General features: G+C 41.5%; 1 protein-coding gene across 2 annotated transcripts in view; it reads right to left on the minus strand.

Moving 5' to 3' along the window:
• MED1 (mediator complex subunit 1) overlaps positions 1–15119 on the minus strand; it is a 98016-nt gene extending 82897 nt beyond the window's left edge. The window contains exons 1-3 of one of the 2 annotated variants that reach the window (XM_033917376.1): positions 14570–15119; positions 14330–14442; positions 4764–4842 (exon numbers count right to left, since the gene is read on the minus strand). In XM_033917376.1, coding sequence (XP_033773267.1) covers positions 4764–4842; positions 14330–14416 — 166 coding nt within the window. In that variant the 5' untranslated portion in view covers positions 14417–14442; positions 14570–15119. Of the gene's footprint in view, positions 1–4763; positions 4844–14329; positions 14443–14569 lie in introns of those variants that run through there. The other variant, XM_033917377.1, reaches the window with a different exon arrangement.
• Between the last annotated feature and the right edge of the window lie 4562 nt (positions 15120–19681).

The raw sequence follows: 19681 nt of genomic DNA on the forward strand, positions 1-19681 counted from the left end.
ATCAGGGGGTGCTAGGGAGGTAAAATTCCTAAATGTCATAAATGACTGCTTCTTGGAGCAACTGGTCCAGGAACCGACAAGAGGGGGGGGAGCTATCTTACATTTGGTCCTTAATGGAATGCTAGGCATAAAATAGGAGTTAACTGTGTTGGGGCTGCTGGGAAACATGATCAAATTTGAACTGATACCAGGAGTGACGTCGCAAAAGAAATCTACTGTAAAGGCATTTAATTTTCAAAAGGGCGACTATGAAAAAATGAGGAAAATGGTTAAAAAGAAGCTAAAAGGACAGTTGCAAAGGTTAGGACTGAAAACCAGGCGTTATTTAAAAATACCATCGTGGAAGCCCAGACCAGATGTATTCCACATATCAGCAAAGGTGGAAAGATGAAACGAGAGCTGACATGGTTAAAAGATGAAGTGAAAGAGGCTATCTGAGCAAAAAAAAAAAATCCTTTAAAGAATGGAAAAAGGATCCAAATGAAGAAAATAAGTACTGGCAAGTTAGATGCAAAGCACTGATAAAGAAAGCCAAGAAAGAATATGAAGAGAAACTTGCAAAAGAGGCAAAAACGCATATCAATTTTTTTAGGTACATCAGAAGCAGAAAACCTGTGAGGGAATCCATCATTGGATGATCAGGGAGCAAAAGAGGCGCTCAGGGAGGATAAGGCCTTAGCGGAGAGACTGAATGAATTTTTTGTTTCGGTCTTTATGGAAGAAGATGCAAGATCTACCTGAACTGGAAATGGTTTTCAAGGGTGAAGGTGTACTAAGCCAAATCGACAAGTTAGAAAGTGACAAAGGGTACTAAAAGAACTCATATATGAAATTGCTGACCTGCTGTTAGTGATCTTTAACCTGTCGCTAAAATAGTCTGTGGTACCTGAAGATTGGAGGGGAGCCAATGTTATGCTGAGTTTTAAAAGGGTTCCAGGGGAAATCCAGGAAATTACAGACCGGTAAGCTTAACTTCAGTGCCAGGCAAAATGGTGAAAACAATTATAAAAAATAAAATTGTGGAACATGCAGACAAACATGATTTAATGTGGGAGTGTGTGGTGCAGTGGTGAGAGCTACAGCCTCAGTACCCTGAGGTTGTGGGTTTGAATCCCACACTGCTTTTTATGACCCTAGGCAAGTCACTTAATCCCCATTGCCCCAGGTACGTTAAGATAGACTGGGAGCCCACCTGGACAGTTAGGGAAAAATGCTTGAGTACCTGAATAATTTGTAATCCGCATAGAATTGTAGAATATGCAGAATATAAATTATTTTTAGAGTCAGCATGGATTCAGCCGAGGGAGATCTTACCTCGCCAAATTTGCTTGACTTCTTTGAAGGTGTAAATAAACATGTGGATAAAGGTGAGCTGGTTAATGTATTGTATCTAGATTTTCAGAAAGCTTTTAACAACCTCCCTTTCTGCCAGGTCCAGCAGTACCTCTTCTCTCTTCCTTTTACCTCCCCTATGTCCAGCAGTACCTCTTCTCCCTTCCCTCCCCCCCATGCCCAGCAGTACCCTTTCTATGGATGGGTAAACCGGATGGGCCACTTAGCCTTTATCTGCCGCCATGTTTCACATTTTGTTTCCTAATGTCTGTAGTACATTTATCATCTTTATAGTGCGCAGATTACCTCCGACATATGTGCTTGTCAAAACATGTCCTTGCTGGGCCTAATGCACTTTTATAAAATATTTTTATAATTTTATTACTCTACAGCCTGCGGTCAATTTTCTTGATATTCCATACCAACCAAGTTATCTTAATTGCTTTAATTATTTAACCACACAAATAGCAGGTTTAATGTTATAACTTTAGTCAGTTATATTTCAATGGCAAAACTATTCAGTGTACTTAACCTGTTATCTAGATATGTTAATCCAGTTAACCAATATGGACCAGCCTGCTGAAAACTAGCCCCCAAGTTTGTACTCGAAGCCACAGAAAGTAAAGTGACTTAAGGCTCCTTTAACTAAGCTGTGATGCGACTTTAGCGCACGCTAAATTGCCGCACATGCTACATGCTAACGCCAGCATTGAGCTGGTTTTAGTTCTAGCCGTATAGCGCGGGTTTAACGCACGTGGCAATTCTGTACGCGCTAAAAACACTATCGCAGCCCTTAGTGAAGATCACAAGGAGAGAAGCAAAATTTGAACTCTGGCTTCCGTGGTTCCCAGTCCACTGTTCCACTGAGCCATTCCACTGTATGCAGGGGTCATAACCCCATTTAAGGCCAAAATAGAAAAACTGGAACCCAATATGAGAAGATTTTGCTGCTAACCTAATTCCTTTCAGAATTCTCTCAAATTTTTTGTAATAGCCAGGAAAGCAATGCTTCTCAAACCTATTCTAGTGACTTCATAATAAATACAAATAAGATTATCTTGCATATGCTAGGTCTTCAATTATGCATAGCAATTGTCCTGAACACCTTACTAAATTAAGGGGGGGGGGTATCTTGCAGAAGTTTCCCCATATGATATACTACTTCAGAGAACATGATAGGCCTCAGTTTTGATGCAAATAGTATAAATTTAGTTTTTACTTTTGTGTGCTAACTACACTGAATTTGTGTGCTCTCAATAAGCAAGACAGCCTCAGTTATGTCCTAACTCCTAAGCTAGCTTGTTTCATTCCCATGAGAGCTGATAAATAATGGAAAGAGAGAGAGCAGTCATCTTATCAGCTCTGGATAGAGCAACTCATATTTACAGATGACAGAACTGCTGAAAAGCTTTCTGGAGGATCATGTCAAAAAGAACACATTATTCCATTTGCATCCCTCAAGGCTTCCTAAACTAAATACCCAATGGGTGACAATGGAGCACTCATTGAGAACAGCTAGCATATATTCTAATGATGTCACTACCCTTTTTGAGAAGCTGTACATCGAAAAATGATTTATAGAGAAGTACCAAAACGAGCTTTGGAATAATTTTCCTGTCCAGCTGCGTAATTTGGGCTCTTTCCAATTATTTCAAACACATCTGAAAACGTGGCTATTTTAAAAATGTAAACTTCTCTGCTCTCTATATAATCACTAATTCTTATATTTTCCTTTCTTTAAAATTTTTGTAAACCGTGCCAAGCTCTATCTTTATAGAGATTATGCAGTATATAACCTTAAGATAAAAATAAATAAATTACCAGCAGACTGAATGAGAGAGGCTAATGGACTTAGAGCTAGATTCACTAAGCGCAAGGATCGGATCCGATCCATAAGGGATCCGGGCAGGCAGTTGGGGCATGATTTCGATCATCCTCATTTGCATGAGGGCGATTTGTGAATCAACCCCCCTGACACGGATTGGATCGGATCCGATCCATGAGGGATCCGATCCGATCCAATCCGTGTCCGGGGGGGTTGATTCACAAATCGCCCTCATGCAAATGAGGACGATCGGAATCATGCCCCAACTGCCTGCCCGGATTGCTCTATAGTGATCCCAGTGCATGCACAGACCACCTGTAGATGGCATAGAATTTTTTTTTTTTTAAACTGTGGTGAAGGGTGGGAGAGTTTGGGGCAGGCAGGAAATCGGGGCAGCGGGAGAGTCAGGGCTTCAAGAGTTTGGGGTAGGCAGGAGATCAGGGCAGTGGGAAATCGGTGCAGGCGGGAAAGTCTGAAAGCAGGAGTTCGGGGCAGAGAGCAGGGCGGCAGAAGGCAGAGCAGTCAAAAAAGGCTTGAGCAACTGGTCTTCAACAGTCGCTTGTTTGTGATCGGCCAGCACAGTTGGTGTTGCAGGGTTTTGGTTAGTGAATTGCGTCCCTGCCTACTTTGCATGCCGTTCCTCTCATTTGCATGCGTGGATCGGAGGATGGTCGGCAGAGAGGTAAGTGAATCGGGCCAGAGTAAAATCGGTTGCAAAGGGGTCGCAAAGCGATAGGTACACAATCAGTTTGCTTATTAAATCTAGCCCTTAGAAACAGGTTAAATAGTAATGGAGAAAAAAAATGGAACCTTATGGAACACTGCAGTTTAGTTTGTAAGTTTGAGATGTAGAAGACATTGTAAATACAGTAGTACCTTGGATTACGAGTATAATCTGTTCCAGGAGCATGCTCGTAATCCAAAATGCTCGTTTATCAAAGCGAGTTTCCCCATAGGAAATAATGGAAACTCGCTTTGATGCGTTTCCTCCCCCCCCCCCCCGAGAACCGGCATTGCTCCCCTCGAAGGCCCCCCCCCCGCGATCAGGCACCCCCACTGCCTCAAACCGGCACCCCCCCCGCCGCTTCTTACCCTCATCTGGGCACTCTTGAAGATCGGCCCTCGTCTGCTGGGCCTTGAGCATGCTCAGATGCTCAAGGCCCAGCAGACGAGGGCCGATTTTCAAGAGTGCCCAGATGAGGGTAAGAAGCAGCGGGGGGGGGGGTGCCCAATTGTGTCGGGGGGGGGGGGGTCAGATCGTGGCGGGGAGGGGTGCTCGTAAATCGAGCCATGCTCGGTTTCCGAGGCACCGATTTTGCAAATGTTTTGCTCGTCTTGCAAAACACTCGCAAACCGGTGCACTCGTAAACCGAGGTACCACTGTACTGTGTACTTTTGATCAGTTAGTAAAGAAGAAAACCAAGATAGCACTAACACACTGAGGCCAAGGGAGGAGAGATGAGAAAGAAGCAGAGAATGGTCAGCCAAATAAAAAGCTACAGAAAAATCTAAACATATTTCTTTTTAAAATTTATAGTCCACATATCTTTTACTAAAACAGTAGATTCAAAGCAAACAAAAAAAATAAAAAATGGTAATCATTTACCTTTCAGGGCTTTCTGCAGGGTCTCGAGACAGCTTACTAGTTGCTGGTGTCCTCCAGAGTTCATTGCAACTCGCTTCTCCTGTATAATAGGGGAGATCAGAGCATTGGTAAGCAATGTTGAAGTGGCAACAAACCTCAAATTTAGGCTATCACAGTGCTTTTCAAACAGTCCTGGGAGCACCCCAACCAATCTGATTTACAGAATAAGCACAATGAATATGCTTTCTGGTTACTTGTAAAAGTTTGATGACTGTTTGGTGGTTCTGCATGTTTCTATGATGATCGCTTGGGTTTGTTTGTGTTCTCATTCTCTTACCCTTTCCTATAGAATTTTGGAGTTCTTTTCTGCATTTATTTTGTAAACCGCTTCGTTGGTCAAGCGAGAAACAATATATAAGCCTGAATAAACAAACAAACATACTTGCATGCACTCTCTCTGCTGCACATAAAACTCACATAATGGAAGATTATACAAGTGTAGGCAACTTTGCTTCTGCTTCAGTGTTGCTCATGGCGGGCAAGAAATCGCGCCCAAATCTGCAAGTTTTTGTATTTCGCACTGGTGGGCCCCTCGACTCTGAAGCTGACAAGATGGCAGCGGAGTTGGACTGTAGCACTCAGCAGAGCCACACGATAAGAGAATGCCATATGTGTGCAGCTTCATCCCGAGTTAAGTTTGGCCAGCAAGGAAAATCTGAACCACTGGATTCAGAACTTAAAATCCTCCTTGCTTTCCTTAAAAAGCAAACTTAAAATCGATATTGATGGCCTACATAAGAAAATGGATGACATGGGGCAATGCCTAAATGAGTTTGAAGAAAAGGTCATAACCAATGATCAGGACCATAATGGTGCTGCAAAAGTGCTGTGATTAATTAGAATGTGATAATGAAGATCTATTGCTAAAAATTGAAGACGGTGAAAATAGAGCCCGCCACAATAATATCCAGATGTGTGGGATGACTGAATCCACCATGGACCAAGGTGTGCCCTCCTTGATGCAAACGGTGTGCCATCAATTCCTGAGAGGCCGAACTAATGGTGATGACATTTCAAATGAAGTGAAGCAATCTATCACTAAGAAACTGAGTATGACTTTTGAAAATATTGTGGCTATTTGCACTGATGGCACACCATCGATGTGTGGCAAAAATATTGGTGTGGTAACACTCCTGGAAGAATTTGCTGCGAAAAAAATTAACCAAATATCATTGCATCATTCATCGAGTGCTGTGCAGCAAAGTCCTAAGTTACAATCATGTCATGTCTGCCGTTGTTTCTGTTGTAAATTACATCCAGGCAAGAGGGCTTAAACATCGAACATTTGTGCATTTCTAGAAAAAGCTGGCGCTAATTTCGGGGATTTATTGTATCATGCGGAGGTTCATTGGCTAAGCTATGGGAAATTATTGCAACTTTCCATTAAACTCAGAGGAAATCGGAGAGTTTTTGAAAAACGATCCAAAGGATTTTCCTGAATTTAAAGAAGATTGGAGCAACGACCTATGTTTTCTTATTGATATCACCACTCATTTGAACAAACTGAATTCAAAACTGCAGGGAAAGTCACAGCTTATTTTCTAACTTTTGGCATCAGTAAGAGCTTTCAAAATGAAAGCTATACTGTTTAAAAATTAATTGTCAAAAGGAGACGAGTCATTTCCCAATATGTACGACTATTCCTTCTAACAAACATGCCATGCTAGGAAAGAAATATTCTCGCAACATTGATAAATTAATTCAAGAATTCGACAAAAGATTAATGTTGTCAAGAGAAGAGAAAATCAAATTCAGAGTGATTGAAGACCCTTTTTCTGTGAACCCAGCCAGATGAAGTTCCCGTGGACTTACAGCTGGAGATCATCGAATTTCAATGTTCAGCAATTTATAAATCAGAGAACAAATTCAAATCAAGCTGTATTAGATAACCAGACCTCAAATACCCAAGTCACTACTTAAGTGATTTTTCATGCCTTTACTGGGGTGGTAAAGGCATCATTGGTCTTTTGGTAAAGTGCTTATGCTGTAAGAATTAATTTAAGTATTCATACTATCAAACTTTGATAAATATAAAGTGCTAAGGTGCTTTAAGAAGGAAAGCACTTATCTTTTGTGCCTGATGGCTGCCCACCGTTTCACACTGAGTTTCATCAGGGGCTATGCCTCCTTCTACTAGTTGCACCAACTTATTTAAAGAACTTTAACAGAGCCCACAGCTTGCCCTCAAATCAGAAGGCGAGCTGACTCCCAGGGGAATGAACCCTGAGCCTCAAAGAAGCACAAAGCAGGCTGGTTCAACAGGTAAACCTGGGGGTTGCCCTGTGAGCTGCAGCTCACTCCTGCAGAAACTCTGCCTAGAGGACACAGAATCCTTAAAATTGGGATCGCCTGAGCACTGAAGCCTCCCGAAATGGAATACCCAAAAATAATAAAAACCGAACAAAGCAGAACAGAACATCACTTCTCAATTTGCTTGCTGAAGGAAAAACTGAAGGCACTATACTCCACTGGTGAAGGAGGAGCAGCTGAAAGATAATAATAATAACAGTTTATATACCGCAGGACCGTGAAGTTCTATGCGGTTTACAAAGATTAAAAGATGGTAAAATTGATTGAACTTAATAGAGGTGAAAGAAAGTGGTTAATAGGTCAAGAGAACCGTTATTGAAGAGAAAGTTATATGGGTCAGCTGTCTAGATCAGTGTTTTTCAACCGCTGTTCAGATGTTGCCTGGTGTGCCGCAGTGCCGCCATCAGGGCAGTACTACCAGTCCTGCATTCAGGGGCCCGGAGCTGACAGGGGGCCCGAGGCAGGGGCGCCAGTAGCTCGCCAAGGCAAAGTAAGTCGATCACCTAGGACTCACTTTGTCTTGGTGATCTAATCTATCGAGCCGATAAGTCTTCTTCTCCCCGACGTCAATTCTGCAGTCGGAGAGGAAGTTCGGGCAAGCCAATCGCTGCCTGGCTGGGCGGAACTTCCTCTCCGATTGCAGAATTGACGTCAGGGAGAGCATGCATCGGCTTTGGTGCCTGTTATCCATTGGTGGGTCCTGTTCCCCGATGGCAGTGGCAGTGGCTTGGGGAACGGCAGGGAAGAAAGAAAGAAAGAAAGGGGGCAGGCAGGGAAACAGAAGGAAAGAAGAGAAACAGAAAAAAAGAAAGAAAGGTCAGGGAGAAAGGAAGAAAAAGTTGGGGGAGGGAATGAGGTGTGGAGGAGAGAAAGCATACAGGCTGATAGAAGGGAAGAAAGATTGGATGCACAGTCAGAAGAAGAAAGTGCAACCAGAAATCACCAGACAAGGTAGGAAAAATGATTTTATTTTAAATTTAGCAAAGTGGAGGCAGTATTACCACAGTTTTCAAAGGAATTTGCCCAAATAACTTAGTTAACTGGGTAAATTCCCAGAGATGAAAACTTCCCTTCACTTACTATGCACAGTTCTGAATTTATATCTGCTGTCTATATTTTACAATATGGTCACCTTTTACTAAACCGCAATAGTGGTTTTTAGCGCAGGGAGCCTATGAGCGTCAAGAGCAGCGCTGGGCATTCAGCGCAGCTCCCTGCGCTAAAAACTGCTATTGTGGTTTAATAAAAAGGATGGAGGGTATATTTGTCTATTTTTGTATGCTATAAAAACCAAATACAGAGAGAGACTGAGAGCTGTTGACGAAGAGCTACGTGTGTGTCTTTCTTCGATTCCAGCCAGAATATCAGCTTTGTGTTCAGCCAAACAGGCCCAGGTTTCGCACTGAATAAAGTATTTTATAATTTTTCACTATTCTGTTTACTTAATATTTCATAATAAAGTAATTATAAAATACTTTTTGTGTTTATTTGATTCCTATTCAAGAGAATTACTTTATATATAGTCAATATAGGCACAGAGTTAAATTTTTTAACATTTTCTAATGGTGGTGTGCCTCGTGATTTTTTTCATGAAACAAGTGTGCCTTTGCCCAAAAAAGGTTGAAAAACACTGGTCTAGATACTTCAGGAACAGATATGTTTTTAGGCGCTTCCTGAATTCCTCATAAATAGTGGACGAAAGCAATTGTTCTAGATCAGTGTTCTCCCCAGAAATGTTTTCCAGCCGGGTGGCATGAAAAAGTGGCCGGGCGGGACGGGGAAATTTGGTGGTAGGGAAAATTAAGGGCTCCTTTTACTAAGCTGCAATAGTGTTTTTAGCGCGTGCAGAATTGCCGCGCTACATGGCTAGAACTAACGCCAGCTCAATGCTGGCATTTGTGTCTAGCACGTGCGGCAATTCTGCGCGAGCTAAGCGTGTGATAAAACCGCTAGCGCAGCTTAGTAAAAGGAGCCCTAAATGTGTACTATTTGTATTAGTTAATTATTATTAGTTATTTTCCAATGCTCAATATGGCAGCCTTTCTTAAGGTTCCATAATTTTTTATTAAATTTAAGAAGTATCCAATTCTAGAAGTGAATAATTAGATATTTACCCTCTTTCAAATAGTATAGAGCAGCGTCTCTCAAACTTTTTTAACTCTGGCACACTAAATGGAGCAAACGTTTTTTGTGGCACACTAAATGCAGCAAATAATTTTCATGGCTGGAAAAAATTTCTGGGGAGAACACTGTTGCCGTTAGTTTTCAAGGTCCAATCACGTCAAAGACTGATGCTTATCTGGGCAGTTGTATAATAAAAAGAATGAATAAGATAACATGAGAAGTGAAATTGTCATGAATCAGAGGGATACATACCCTGTAGGTCCTAAAAGCAGGCTTGTGGATTAGATATAAACTATGAAGGCAGTGGTGTACCTAGCATATGTGACACCCATCATTTTTTTACACACACCCCCATCTGTATGAAAAACATGATTTTTAGTAATAATCCACACATCACACAAGAGTGTACCTAGGAAAAGGCAGCATCTTACATACTGCAGTGAGCAGTACAACATCAATACACCCATTGTAAAACTAAACAAGCCAGACTAGTACAGGTCAATCCTAACTGAAAACCATGTCTTTCGAACACACAGAACACAGAAAACACCTTCGCCTTGTATGGAATATGTAATCACAAACTAACCCCTCTCCCTTTTACAAAACTATAATGTGGTTTTTAGCCATGGTGGTAACAGCTCAGACTCTCCTAGAATTCTGAGCAATTATCACCATGGCCGGCGCTATAAAAAACCCTCTACAGTTTTGTAAAAGGGGGGATAAAATCTAAAAACGTAGACAAAGGTTAAATTGAACCACCGAGAAGCTGGACTCTGTATACAATGCAACACCACAGAAACAGCGATGCATCTCCCCTAAAGCAAAAAAATAAATAGAATTTTTTTCTACATTGTCTTCTCTGGTTTCTGCTTTCCTTATAGTCTTGTCACTCTCTTCCTTTCATCCACTGTCTACCCTCTCTCTGCCCCTTCTATATGGCATCTTCTCTCCTTGTATTCTCCTTCCATCTCTCCCTTCACCTCTATTATTCTGCATCCATCTTCTTCCCTTCCCTCCTCCAATGGTCTGGCATCTCTCTCCTGTTCTTCCCTTCCTTCTCCCACACACCCATGGTCTGGCATTTTACTCTCTCCTCTCCCTTCCCCCCACTTCCATCACCATCTGCCCCCTTTCTTTCCCTCCAACCCAATTCCATCCAGTATCCTTCCCCCTTATGTCTCTCTCTCCTTTCCCTGCACACCAATTCCATCAGCATCTGCCCCCTTTCTCTCCCTCCACCACCATTCCATACCACCCTGACCCCCTTTTTCTCCCTCTACCACCCTTCTATGCTCCTCTCTCCCTCCAAACCAGCAAGGTCCCATGATGACTGCTTCTGTTGCCTCTGCCTTTGGAAGATGTAAGTGATGTTGGAGGGGGTGGGCCGGAAGACGCAGGGAGTTGTGGCAAGGTTCTGCAATGACTGCAGCTGCCAGTCCACTCCTTCCGACGCCACTTACGTCTTCTGGAGGCAGAGGCGGCAAATGCAGTCATAGCAGGACCTTCCTGCACTTCAGTGTGGCTGCCGACTCTGCTTCGGAATAAGTACGGCAGCTGCGCTGAGGTGCAGGTGCCATTTAGAGCAGCTCGGCAGGTTCTGGATCCAGCCGGCTGTGTACCCCCCTAAGGCTGGCACCCGGGGCGGTCTGCCACTATATGAGGGGACAAAAAATAATAAAAAGAATGGATAACTTGACCGATTTAGACATGTCATACAATTATAACCATAAAAATATGTCACCACACCCTCTTGACACCAAAACCCCACTAGACATCAACAAACTTAACTACCCCATACAGCCCACCATTAAAATACTGGGTGTAACTCTGGACCAATGCCTCACCATGAAAGATCAGGTGGACTCCCTAATCAAAAAGAGTTTTCACCCTCTGGAAACTTAAATCCATTAAAGCATACTTTGATAACTCTGCCTTCAGAATCTTGGTACAATCCCTCGTATTAAGTCAACTCGACTACTGTAACATTGCCTACTTAGCAATTCACCCAAAAGAATATGCGACGATTACAACTAATGCAAAACACTGCGGTCAGACTAATCTTCGGTCTAAAGAAGTTCGATCACGTGACGCCATACTTCAAACAGCTACACTGGCTGCCGATGGAAGCTCGTGTAAAGTTTAAGTTCGCCTGCCTCTGTTTTAAAGTTTTCTACGGTCTAACCCCTAAATATATCACTGACCTCTTCTCCTTCTCAGCCAACAAACACAAGAGAAGCTCCCACTCGCACTTCGTTTCTCCCCCGGTTAGAGGATGCAAACTAAAAAAACACCATGAGCATCTTCTCTCACATCAGGCTGCTCTATGGGGTAAAGACCTAGAACAACTCCTATTGCCCACCACTTATGAGGTATTCAGGAAACGCCTCAAAACTCACCTATTCCTGAAATACCTAGACAGCTGACCCACTTCCCTCCTTCCCCTCTCTTGCCCTTTCTCCCCATTGTTCCCACATCCCTTAAGTTAACTCAACTTGTACGTCAACTCAACTTGTACCCCACTAATCTTCTGTAAACCGCATATAACTTAACGGTATTGCGGTATATAAACTGTTATTATTATTATTATTAATTCTAAACTCAAAAGACTCCAGATGAAAAGCAGACTATAGAAAGGAAACCAGAAAAGACCAGGTAGATGAAAAGTGAAACCTGGGAAAGATCTAAATTATTCTTCAAATGAGCTTCTATTAAAACCAAAGAATAAAACCACAGCACTCGGGAAAGTAAAAAAGGGAGAGTAAAATGAACTTAACGAAAAGGTCTCTGCACTGATGAGATAAACTCGTACACAGAATAAATGTGAACATGCGACAGTGGGGCTATAATATTTGATCTGTTGAAAGAGGCGCCAAAACAGTGTCGGCAGTGGATTGAATGTACACTGTTAGGGGAGGGGCATCGGGCTGTTAAAAAATGCTGCTTTAATAAATAAATGAAAATACTGGTGAAAAACTAAATAAAAAAACCAAAACCATGATAAAATGCCGAACCTGACTGCAAGTGGTGATGAAAGTAGCATAAGGCACCCGTAGTACTGTTAGTGCCAGAGCTGCTTAGAATAAAGAACCATTCTGTACATGAGGAGAAAAAAAGAAAGAATGAGGTGATAAGATGTAAAGTGCTGGCTCCTCACTGCACCACTTGATAAAACTAAGGAGCGATGTTCTAGAGCAGGGGTGCCCGCACTTTTTGGGCTTGCGAGCTACTTTTAAAATGACCAAGTCAAAATAATCTACCAACAATAAAATTTAAAAAAAACACAGAGCACACTGTATGCATAGAAAATGTTAATTATTATTCCTATTCCAGGGTTTTTCAAAGAGGTCAAAGCAGATGACTCTATGCATTATCACCTCAGTAACAACCATACAAAAATAGACAAATACACCCCCTCCCTTTTTACTAAACCATGATAGCAGTTTTTAGCGCAGGGAGCTGCGCTGAATGCCCAGCGCTGCTCTTGACGCTCATAGGCTCCCTGCGCTAAAAACCTCTATTGCGGTTTAGTAAAAGGGGACCTTAGTGTAAAATATAGACAGCAGATATAAATTCAGACACATTTTGATCACAAAATTTAAAATAAAATCATTTTTCCTACCTTGTCTGGTGATTTCATGAGTCTCTGGTTGCACTTTCTTCTTCTGACTGTGCATCCAATCTTTCTTCCCTTCTTTTAGCCTGTATGCTTCCTCTCCTCTAGACCTCATTCCCTTCCCCAACTTTTCCTTCCTCTCTCCTTGCCCTTTCTTTCTCTCTGCCTCCCTTTCTTTTTTTATGTTTCTCTTCTTTCCTTCTGTCTCCCTGCCTGCCCTTTTTCTTTCTTTCTCCCTGCCCTCCCCCAAGCCACTGCCACTGCTACTCCCAAGGCATCAGAAGCACTAAATTTGATGGATGTGATTGACACCCTTCTGCAAGCATGGGTTGATCACCTAACCTGTGTTTATGCAACAGCAGTGGCATACCGAGGGGGGGTGGTCTGCCCAGGTGCAGCCATAAGGGGGTGTGCCAATGACTCCTCCGAGGGCCGGCATAAAGAAATTCTTTCCAGTAGCAGCATTCACAATTTACTGCTCTTGCCCACGTTAGGCCTTCAGGTCCTGCCTTCATAGAAACAGAAGTAGGTGGGACCCGGCAGAGAGGAAGGCCCGATGCCGGCAAGAGCAGCGAATTGTGAACGTTGCGCTGCTGACTGGAGGGCGATAAAGAGGGAGAGAAATGCTGCTCCCCATAGGAGAGAAAGAGTGAATGAGAAGGAAGACCGGGAAAGGAGATGAAAGAGAGATGCCATACCATGGGGAAGAAAAGGAGGGAGGGAAAGGAGGTGTAAAAGGAGGGAAAGGAGATGCCAGGCCATAGAGGGGGAGGAGACAATATGTCAGATCAGAGAGGGAGGTAGGTAGGTAGGTAAAGGAAGGAAATACCAGAGCATGGGGGAGGGAGAGATAGAAGGGGAGGAGATGCCAGAGCATGGGGGAAGAGAAGCAAATGCCAAACCATGGGGTGAGTTGGGATGGGAAGAAGAAGGAAGCATGGGGGAGGGAATGGAGACAAATAGAAAAATGGGAGAGAAAAAGAGGGTACGCATGAGGAAAAGATGAGGAAAGCATAAACCAGAGATGACAAAAGGTAGAAAAATATGTTTTTTTGTTGTTGCTTTAGGATTTAGTATTATAGCTATATTGATAAACACTTATAAATAGAAGATAGAAATAAGATAATCTTTTTTTTGGACTAATTTTAATACTGACTTTTGGAGACCAAAATCTCCTTCCTCAGGCAGTGGGGTACCAAGGAGGGAGGGGAGTCCACCCAGGTGCAACTCCGAGGAAGTACTCCTCCGATTCCTTTTTATATGAGGAGGGAGTGTTAAAAAAATAATCGGCCCCACATGTTATATACCCTAGGTACACCACTGTGTAACAGAATCCACATTGCAATCAGCAGGTTCAGGAACTATACTTTTCTATCTCTTACTCAAAATTTGAAGTGTCTGCATGGTTCTTAGTCAATTATCACCTCTCCCAAAGGATGACCCATAAAATCTCCTCTCTGTACCATTCACAGATGCTCACCATAACCTGGCGGACGAGTTTGATAGTTTCGGTCCATGGCCGATTTTGGTTGAACTTTGTATGCAGTCTCTCCAATAGGGTGCTCATCTTTTCTTGAAGTGTGAGCTTCTATTCTACAGTGAAGACAAAACAAAGAAAGTCAAATCAAAGCTAACTTTTAAACGTCATCTTTACCAAAGGATTCAAGTTTGTACAGCACAAAGTGAAAATTGTTAAAACTTTTTCTTAAATATATTTTACCTTCCAAGCCTCAAACACTGCGCTTTCCAACTATCCAAATTGCTGCCATGCCTCTTCGGGTTGGGCATTCCTTTTGCTGTTCTTGGTACCGGGGGGGGGGGGGGGGGGGGGAGAGAACTTATCTACTCCAGCCCAAAATAAAATTCACTTAAAGAAACCGAAAGCAGATTAAAAAGGCCTGGATACACGTTATTACCCCTTTCCATTCCCACCCCCCAAAGGAAAAGGCCTGCTGTGCGCTTCGGTCCGAGTACACAGACCAGCTCCATGCACCGAAGCGGAGACTATGGATGTCGGAAGCGAGCGTGGCTCCCTTCTCTGGGGGTAAGAAAAGTGCGGAATACAGACTTGAGAGCCAAACGGGCTCCGCCAGCTCCCCTCTTTGGAGCACGTACGCCTAGTAACGCCAGAACAGCCACCACTACCACATCTCGCAAGACTTGAGCGGAAAAGGTCCGCGAGATATTGCTTTGTCACATGATCAGCCCAATGTTCGCGAGAATTGTGGTGCTCCCGCCAGTTGCCCTTTTCAACTGTTTTTCCATGATCCCTGCGACTTGCAGATTATTGGAACAACAGATCGCAGTATTTTATGGCCCTCGTCACATGCACTGACAAGCAATTTTGGTTTCCTTTGAACAGCCCAGGGATGCAATTTGTCCCTGAATGCGATATACTGTATAGCATTTCTTTGACTACCAACTGGCTCTACCTGCTAACCCACTTTCTGGCAGAAGTTAGGTAGGCTCTGAAGCCTCTTATACAGCTTTTACATGTACATAGCGCTTATTTGAAAATGGAAGCTCTTCAAATCTTAACGCTATAATTTAGTGTTACATACAAAAAATACAGAATTCTGCACACCTGAAGGCTGAGGGTGACCTGTTAATCGTTAATTAGAAATAGAGCCCACGTATGGCTTGTGGCACCTTGAGGTAATGGATTCAAACCCTGCTCTGCTCTCTGGGCAAGTCACTTAATTCTCCACTGCCCCAGGTACATTATATAGATTCTGAGCCCATCGGGACAGATAGGGATGCTTGAAGTACCTATATTGAGTGTGATTATATAACTACAAAAAGGTTGTATACAAGTCCTAATCCCTTTCCATTTATGACATATTTATTTAGATTTAACTTAGCCTTTTCATTATATGCATATTTTAAAAATTCAATAAAAACAGAGATTTAAACATCAAGTTTCAAGTTTATTATGTATTTGATTAATCGCTTATTCAAAATTCTAAGCGATGTACAAAATGTTAAAATATTGTATTACAATAATCAAAGGGAAACAGACTAATTTAAATATGACAGACAAGACAAAACATATGATACAAAAGGAAATGAATAGGAAAAGAAAGTTAAAAATAGTAAAGAAAACGAGTAATGGAAAAAACAATAGGAAAGGGGAAAGCAGTAAGCTTCAAAGAGTTTGAGAACCAGGGCTCAGTTGAAGCTCCTAGTCTAATTTTCTGGTTTATGCACCTAATCTAGTTTTTTTAGTTGTCAAATGCATCTTTAAAACGAAAGCATTTTAACTTGCTCTTAAATCTATCTAAATTATGTTCTTCACGAACTTGAATTGGGAGTAAATTCCATATTTGGGGTACAGTGACGGAGAAAATAGATTGCCGCCGTGTATTTATGGTTTTAAGAGAGGGAACAATCAAGGTGTTGGTCAGTAGATCTGAGAAATCTAGAAGAGGTATAGGGAATCAATAATCTATGTATGAAAGCAGGCGTTTTGTAAAGGAGAGATTTGAAAGTCAATAGACTTAATTTATAAGTTATGCGGTGTGCTACTGGAAGCCAATGTGCTTCCTTAAGTAGAGGGGTCACATGATCAAATTTTTTTAGCGTTCCTTATGAGTTTAATTGAAGCATTTTGAATGATCTGTAAACGACGGATTTCTTTTTGGGCAATTCTTCTGAACAACGCGTTACAATAATCAATTTTTGAGATCACCAGCGAATGAATTAGTGTGTTTAGTGATTTGGGGTATAAAAATTTAGAAACTGAACGAATTTGCCGTAATCTAAAGAAGATATATCTAACAACACTACTAATATGTTCATGGAAGGTGAGTTTGCAATTGAAAATAACCCCAAGGATCTTAATGCTACTAATCGACTGCAGGATAGAACCTTTAATAGAAATTGGAGACAGGCGTTTAAGACCTTCTTTCCAAGGGACGAGCATAATATTTGATTTGGTAACATTTAGAGCTAATCTATTTGCCTTTAGCCATTGGTGAATCAGTTCAAGTTTCTTATTAATAGCTGTTATTTCAAAGGAATTATTGGAGTCTAGCTGGTGTAGCAGCTGAATATCATCTGCATACGCAAAAACGTTAAAGCCAATGGATTGGCAAAGGGTCATCAGTGGTGCGAGAAAAATATTAAACAACAAAGGGGAAAGGATAGACCCTTGGGGAATGCCATATGTAGCTGAAAATCGCTCTGAAGTACTGTTATTAAAGGCTACAATCGAGGAACAATTGGTGAGATAGGATCTAAACCAAGAGAGAACCTGATCTGTGATCCCAATGGTCTGTAGTTTTTCTAGAAGAAGGTTATGATCGATTGTGCCGAAAGCTGATGAAAGATCAAAAGAAATTAGAAGAACAGATTTGTGGTGATCCAAGTAGTAGAGTATAGAGGTGGACATACCAATTAGAGAGTGTTCCGTAGAATGATGCTGCCTAAAGCCTGTTTGATTTGGGTGCAAAATATTAGTTTTTTCAATGAACTCAGATATTTGATTGAAAACCACCTTCTCAGTCAGCTTTGCTAGGAAGGGATGTTAGCGATTGGTCTATAATTAGATTTGACCTCGGAGCTGATCTTATGATTTTTAATAATGGGATGGATAATGGATTCTTTCCAGGCTATAGGCATGATACTTTGCTGAAGGCTTTTATTAATTAATGCAAGAATGAATGGACCAAAGATAGAAGTATTGTTTAAGGGTGAAAGGTGAGATTGTTTCAGTTTGGGAGCCCTTGATGTTGATGGTCTTAATAAGGGATTCAATCTCCCTAAGACTAGGTAGGTTGAATTGAGAGCATTTTGAAGACAATGAAATTGTATCGATTTGCTCTGGAGCTGAATTTGGAATCTGTTGTAAAGTAAAATTTTTCCTGATGGTATTAACTTTTTCTATAAAATAATTTGCAAGTTCCTGAGCAGTTGGCAGGTTACTATTTGTCTGGTCCTGCCTTTTGGTATTAGGAGTTACTGATTTTAAGATTGAATAAAGGGCGGAAGGATTTCTAGCTTTGTCAGTTAGTTTAGAGAAATATTTCATTTTTGCCTGATTGATTTTTTATTTATATAATTTTGAATGTTCTTTTAATTTTTCTAGATTAGCAGTGGATTTTTTGTGTCTCCACCTACGTTCCAGAGAGCGAAGTTGTTTTTTGATAGGATCAAGCTCTGCCGTAAACCAGGGGTTTGTAATTTTTCGTGCAGAGATGGATCTGTGCTGGATTGGCGCTATTTCATCTAATAATATTTTTGTGGCTGTATTCCATTGTGTAAGGGAATCATAATTGGAGACAATTCTACACAAGAGTAAGTAATGTATTAAAGATTTTAAATATTTTGCATATGCAGTATACAAGGGCTGATTGAAAAGTAATGAGAACTGCCTCTGTTTTTTTTTCTATGAAGTAAACGTGGCGACACTGCTGGTTCATGAGAAGCTCGTATATTGACATTTCTGAACCTGCAGATGAACTGCTGTAGTCTTCATTGTTGGGTCACAGCGAGAGGAAGAACTTTGTATGTTTCATCATGGCAGATGAGAAAGATGTGTCTGTGAGAGTATGCCAAAGGTGTGTGATTGAATTTTGTGTTAAACTTTTTGTGTTAAACTTCAAAGAGGGTAACAAATGACTGACTGACGAAATGGGTTCTAAGAGATCATCCACCTTGGATACGAATGTCAACATTACCAAAGCTATAGAGATGTTGCAAAATGACAGAAGGCTAACTTTATGTAAACTTCCAGCTTCACTTGGTACCTCATTTGAACAGATTCAACATATTGTGACAGAGGAACTAAAAATGCATTGCATTTGCACCAGGTGGGTACCCAGAAATCTCACAGAAGAGCAGATACAATGATGAGTTAAAATGTGCAAGAACACTGTTAGAATGTTGGAGAAGATTCCTGATTTCCTGACATCAATTGCGATGTGTGACAAATCATGGATTCATCATTATCACCCGGGTAAAGTCATGCTTGTGCTGTTCTTTGATGTGCATGGTATGATCCTACAGCACTGGGTTACCCATGGACAGTTAATGGTGGCGACTATGCAGACATCCTGAAAACCCATTTGCGTGGAGCCCTGAGGAAGAAAACACCACATTTGCTGAACAAACAGTGGTTTTTGCTCCAAGATAGCACTCAGTCATATGTTGCTACTGTTGCATTGGCAGCACTGTCCGAAATTACTGGAACACCCTCCATATAGCCCAGACTTACGGCCTCTTTTACAAAGCCGTGCTAGCGGCTGCTGCACAGCAACAGCCCCGAAGCTCTTTAAATCTCTATAGGCTTTGGGGCCGCTAGCACAGCTTTGTAAAAGTGCCCTGTAATTTCTGGGCATTCCCAACTCAGAAAAAAAAACAACTGTGCGGAAAGAAGTTCTCTTCGGATGAAGTGAAAAACACTCCTGCGGCGCTAAAAGTGATGTCACAAAACAGTCTACTGCATATCTTTGAATTGTTTTTGAAATGCTGCTAACAATGTGTTGAATGTGAGGAACACTACTTTGAAAAAGAAAACAAGTCATTTTTCAATCAGCCCCCATCTATAACTATATCTATCTATTTCTATATATATATATAGAGAGAGATTTTTTATTTTTTTTTGAGAATTGAGAAAGAGATAATATAAATTGGAGTTCAAAGTCTCTGAAGTGTTATTGTAACACATAACTTCCCTTCCCAACATCTCATCTTTTCACTTTATCCTTTAAAACAAAGTACAAGATTAATATTAGCATAGTTATTTAAGGGCCCCTTTTACAAAATCGTGGTAGCGATTCTCACAGCAAATGCACCAAAGCCCATAGGAATTGAATGGACGGTGCATTTACCA

Source organism: Geotrypetes seraphini, chromosome 13, assembly GCF_902459505.1.
Source record: "Geotrypetes seraphini chromosome 13, aGeoSer1.1, whole genome shotgun sequence".
NCBI classification, from domain to species: domain Eukaryota; kingdom Metazoa; phylum Chordata; class Amphibia; order Gymnophiona; family Dermophiidae; genus Geotrypetes; species Geotrypetes seraphini.